General features: G+C 36.0%; 1 protein-coding gene across 1 annotated transcript; it reads left to right on the top strand.

Moving 5' to 3' along the window:
- The first annotated feature begins 3040 nt into the window (after positions 1 to 3040).
- Positions 3041 to 3583, top strand: LOC117332309. Its single transcript, XM_033891193.1, has one exon. The coding sequence runs from the start codon at positions 3041 to 3043 to the stop codon at positions 3581 to 3583; it is 543 nt and encodes a 180-aa protein (XP_033747084.1).
- Positions 3584 to 6296: the final 2713 nt, after the last annotated feature.

The following is a 6296-nucleotide window of genomic DNA, read 5'->3' as shown; positions in this document are numbered from 1 at the left end:
TTCTGAGAAAGTACTGAAGGGATCTTTCTCAAATTTCACATGTAGGTTCCCCTTGGTGCCTAGTTATGCATATTGCGATTTGAGACCAATCGGAAAACAACATGGCCGACAGGCAGCCATCTTGGATTTTGACAATTGAAGTTTGTTATCGCTATTTCTGAGAAAGTACTGAAGGAATCTTTCTGAAATTTCATATGAAGGTTCCCCTTGGTGCCTAGTTATGCATATTGCGTTTTGAGACTAATCCGAAAACAACATGGCCGACAGGCAGCCATCTTGGATTTTGACAATTGAAGTTTGTTATCGCTATTTCTGAGAAAGTACTGAAGGGATCTTTCTCAAATTTCACATGTAGGTTCCCCTTGGTGCCTAGTTATGCATATTGCGATTTGAGACCAATCGGAAAACAACATGGCCGACAGGCAGCCATCTTGGATTTTGACAATTGAAGTTTGTTATCACTATTTCTGAGAAAGTACTGAATGGATCTTTCTGAAATTGCAGATGTAGGTTTTCCTTGGTGCCTAGTTATGCATATTGCTTTTTGAGACCAATCCGAAAACAACATGGCCGACAGGCGGCCATCTTGGATTTTGACAATTGAAGTTTGTTATCGCTATTTCTGAGAATGTACTGAATGGATCTTTCTGAAATTTCATATGTAGGTTTCCCTTGGTGCCTAGTTATGCATATTGCTTTTTGAGACTGATCGGAAAACAACATGGCCGACAGGAAGCCATCTTGGATTTTGACAATTGAAGTTTGTTATCGCTATTTCTGAGAAAGTATTTAAGGGATCTTTCTCAAATTTCATATGTAAGTTTCCCTTGGTGCCTAGTTATGCATATTGCATTTTGAGACCAATCTGAAAACAACATGGCCGACAGGCAGCCATCTTGGATTTTGACAATTGAAGTTTGTTATCACTATTTCTGAGAAAGTATTTAAGGGATCTTTCTCAAATTTCATATGTAAGTTTCCCTTGGTGCCTAGTTATGCATATTGCATTTTGAGACCAATCTGAAAACAACATGGCCGACAGGCAGCCATCTTGGATTTTAACAATTGAAGTTTGTTATCACTATTTCTGAGAAAGTACTGAAGGGATCTTTCTCAAATTTCATATGGAGGTTCCCCTTGGTGCCTCGTTATGCTTATTGCATTTTGAGATCAATTGGAAAACAATATGGCCGACAGACCGCCATCTTGGATTTTGACAATTGAAGTTTGTTATCTCTATTTCTCAAAGTACTGAATGGATCTTTCTCAAATTTCATAAGTAGGTTCCCCTTGGTCCCTTGTATTGCATTTTTGGACCAGTCTGTCCTGAAAACAACCTGGCAAACAAACAGCCATTATCGTTAAATCTCAAATTTCTTATATAGCTAGGATTCCCTTGTTTGAAAAGTACTGGAGGGATGTCTCAATTTGCACAGATTAGTAAAATGAAGGGAAAAGTAGAGAAAAGATCAATCTGACATGGAACCTATGAAGATCATTCAATGGTGGGCGCCAAGATCCCTCTGGGATCTCTTGTTGGATATGGAATTTATCTCACATTCGTAAGTTATTTTTTAAAAGTTGCAAAAGACACGAGCTAAAGCTCGTGTCTTTTGTAACTTTTAAGAAACAACTTACTGGTTTGAAATAAATACCATATATATCCAACAACCACTCGTTGTGTAACCTCTATATATCATATGAGTCACATGATACTTTCATTTATGATTAAACATGATGTACATACATAATAAATGTCTGAAAACTTCTATTGGGTTATAATTACCGGTTTTGTAAAGTTACAAGTTTTAATTTCTAATATTTTAATTTCTACTCAAGTTGGACTCAATGAAACTACCAAACTTAATCTGTTTCATTTGCCCATGAATTTGACCAGATTAACACTGATAAGTGCGTATGAATACCTAGACAAAATCCTTCCGCGGAACGATTTCACTTTTTTTTTCACAAATTCATAATGTATTCTTGTATTTTATGAAAGACCAGATGTGCTAAATACTTCTATTTTGACAAAATAATGCTGTTTTTTAATCCTCAAATGACGGACTATTTTACTCGCCCGACTCGACATGCACAATCCGGAACTCCTCGGGCTTTTCCCCATTTGGACTTGCACAAGCTTCGAGACATTAATATCTAGACCGACTTTTTTATGAAAGACCAGATGTGCTAAATACTTCTATTTTGACAAAATAATGCTGTTTTTTAATCCTCAAATGACGGACTATTTTACTCGCCCGACTCGACATGCACAATCCGGAACTCCTCGGGCTTTTCCCCATTTGGACTTGCACAAGCTTCGAGACATTAATATCTAGACCGACTTTTTTTATTCGAAAAAAAAAACCAATTGAAATATAAGGATTGAATCTTAATTTGGTCGATATCATGGGGTCATGAATTGAGTTGCTCTTGAGACAAATTCAACATGAACTGCTTCGCAGTTCATTAAATTTGTCTCAAGAGCAACTCAATTCATGACCCCATGAAATCGACCAAATCAAGATTCAATCCTTAAGTGATCAATCAAGTCTATCAGACTTTTAAACAATGTTATGTTAGGTCTGACATATTATTTGGTATTGTTGATGTGTCGTAGGTACAATATACTGTCCCTGACTCGTGTATACAACATCAGATGTCTGGTCACAGGTACAATATACTGTCCCCGACTCGTGTATACAACATCAGATGTCTGGTCACAGGTACAATATACTGTCCCCGACTCGTGTATACAACATCAGATGTCTGGTCACAGGTACAATATACTGTCCCCGACTCGTGTATACAACATCAGATATCCGGTCGCCAGTTCAGCAAGGACCAAATAGTAGATTCTAAAACGGGTAAAGAAAGAAAACAAAACACGTTTTATTAAAATGAAAAATTTATTGATTGTGTTTGATATGGCACTTATGCCATGGGTAACTTTGCCTGCCATTGATACCGTTACCAAAGCCATGGACCGTTACCAAAGTCAGGGATACCGTTTCCTGTCATTGATACTGTTACCTATGCCATGGATACCGTTACCTATGCCATGGATACCGTTACCAAAGGCATGGATACCGTTACCGATGCCATGGATACCGTTACCTATGCCATGGATACCGTTACCTATGCCATGGATACCGTTACCAAAGGCATAGATACCGTTACCTATGCCATGGATACCGTTACTAAAGTCATGGATACCGTAACCAAAGACATGGATACCGTCACCAATGCCATGGATACCGTTACCTATGCCATGGATACCGTTGCCTATGTCATGGATACCGTTACCTATGCCATGGATACCGTTACCTATGCCATGGATACCGTTACCTATGACAGGGATACCGTTACCTATGCCATGGATACCGTTACCTATGCCATGGATACCGTTACCTATGTCATGGATACCGTTACCTATGCCATGGATACCGTTAACTGTGTCATGGATACCGTTACCTATGTCATGGATACTAGTGAAAATGTCTTCTCACACACTCTGATATCCTTTAATACTTATTACAATTCTTTCACACTTTTTTCCTCTATACTACTACTACAGATATGATCCTCATTACAAACGTTTCTTCCATTTATACTATAACAAATACATTCCATTCTTCCTATAAATAAATCACTCTTACATGTCATGCATAACAATCTGATACTGACTAACACTATAACAAAGTAAAGGAGGTGGTGCATAGGAGGGCTAAATCGGCCCACGGAAACATATTTTTGTCAAAATCATAATATCCCCGATTATGTGGGAGGAATTAATTTCCATTCCTCAATGTATATATTCTTTTTTGGTGATTTCATTATTTCCCATCAAACTGCATAAGAAGCTAATGTTTTTACCACTAATTATTATAGAACACATTTTTATTTTCAATTTGTGAAACAAATTCATGCCTTTTGTTTAAGGTTTGAATCATCACGCTCCGTGACACTAAAATTAAATTTCAGCCTAATTTGATGTCTTCTTTGTGAAAATCATTGTTTTTAACTTTTCATTTAAAGTCTAATACCACAAAGTTATTAATGGAATACTATCAAAATTTCCGGTTAGAAATAATCTATGGATATTCATAAACATTTCATGAAACAAATTTATTTTGTGAATTACTGGATATGCCAAGATTTTATTATGTTAAATGCATACACCCCAAAGTTTGGACAACATACATAGTACCGAAAGTACTGAAAAATAGAGGCAAATGCTACAAAAGGTACATCAAAACGTTCGATTAAACATTATTTTACTGCTTTACTGCTTGTGTCAGACAGGGTGCTCCTTTTTAACCCTTGGTTTTTTAATACAATTTACTTCATGACCTTTTTTGTATGCAAAAATCTTTTGTTATCTAGTAATTTTTGATGATTTATTTTTGTTGTGTATTAAGATTAATATGCAGACATGTTTTTTAAAAGCAAAATTTGATAGTACTCCAACGATTATTACATTTTATCTACTTAACAAATAAAAGAAAATTTCAAGAAGGTAATTTTTTTACTGATAATTTTGTTAAAAAAGCTGTAATTACAACTTTCTATTATACAAATTCATACTAAACACACGTTTTTATAAAATATAACATCACATGAGAATATCAATGCAATATGAAATTTATCAAGTACTTTTGTACGATAAATATAATGAATTTTAAAGGTGGGGGTACACATTTTTTACAGAAATCATGTTAGGTGGCGCTGCGTATACAGCATTTGCCAATTTTCGTTTTAGTGTCTCAAATGACATGTATTTGGTAAAAGTCTATCATAATATCATGCATAAAATAAGATTCTGCTGTGGGCCGCCATGCACCACCTCCTTTGCACCCAAAAAAGCACCATCACAATTATTGACAGCTATGGTAATCATCGTTAGCAAATATATTTCATCTTTTGTTTGAAAATATGTTTCTTCATTGGCTAATTATTTCTATAATTCAGGTTACAAAGTGTCCATCACCAGTACATTGGCCTGAAATAATACGTGTTTCCGCTCATATGCCAGAAAAAGGAATTTTTTTTTTTTTTTAATTAAGAAAGTTTTTACTCTGGTTATAAAGACAAGGACTATTCCTTACTTGACCATACAAACTCCAGAGTAGGCACAGACATACAGGGTCGGAAGGGTTAGCAGGAACACGGGATTATTTAGGCCTAATGTATTAATCGTACTTCACACTGCAATATATACAGAATCGAATATCTAATAAGTAAATTTCCAAACAAATATCAATATATAAAGAAACAACACGGATCAGAATCAGAAAGGTGGGGTTTCCAGCAATCTTAATTTCTCATAGGAAAAAAGTTAACGAATTTTTTACCCTTAGAGACCACTCGCCGACACATTGCTTTGTGCCATCAAAGTTGGTTCCCTTGTCTATACATTTTACCCAAATTAATCGGAGATGCACTAATCAACTCATTATGGAGCTACATTACTAAGCAATGAATGCAGATTGTCACAAATAACATTTTGATTGTCTTCCATATTCAGTCCATTCAAACTTATTTAGCATATCTATAGAGAGCTTTTTAACTTACCCTTACCCTGACCAAAGATCAAAACTTCACCATTTGTGTAAATAGTTTTATATCTATGATTTGAAGTATATTATTAAGAGCTTCTATCCCATTTATAAAATTTCGTCTGGATTAGTGCCGTTCTCACCACAGGGGCTTGGCACGATTTTCCAAATGATGGTTCATATATATATGTATTATAGTATATATATGGACCATCATTTGGAAAATCGTGCCAAGCCCCTGTGGTTCTCACCATGAAAAATAGGTGTGTAGGTACGGGTTGTAAGGTTGTCTTGACGAGAGACATTAAAGCTAGAAAAGTATGACTTTTAAAAGCAGATGACAATAACTTTACTGATGATCAAGAGATTGACATGTGTCCGAAGTGTTTCAAGAATTATCAGAAACGAAAGCTACAACCTACATATCCCTTCATTATCCATAGAGGATCTATTTAATTAAAGCGCGCAAAACACCTAACTCGTCTTTCATCATAAAGTGCGTTGTCCTTGGTCCTCATATCATCTCACAGGGGAAGGTCTTAAGCCAAACGTTGAAATTCGCACTGATGAAAGAGAAATGTGGACTTCCAGCTAACTTCCAGATCAAAGGAAATCACCAATGACCTTTTAAGGATATCAAATGTTATCAAAGCAGGAGTCTTACTCTGCGTTTCTCCCCTCTGGATGATGCAGGCTGTAAAGTCTGGACAGGTGGGACAAGAACACAGTTTCTAGAAA

The sequence above is a fragment of the Pecten maximus genome, chromosome 8 (genome assembly GCF_902652985.1).
Source record: "Pecten maximus chromosome 8, xPecMax1.1, whole genome shotgun sequence".
Classification (NCBI taxonomy): Eukaryota; Metazoa; Mollusca; class Bivalvia; order Pectinida; family Pectinidae; genus Pecten; species Pecten maximus.
This window is presented reverse-complemented; position numbering and strand designations above follow the sequence as displayed.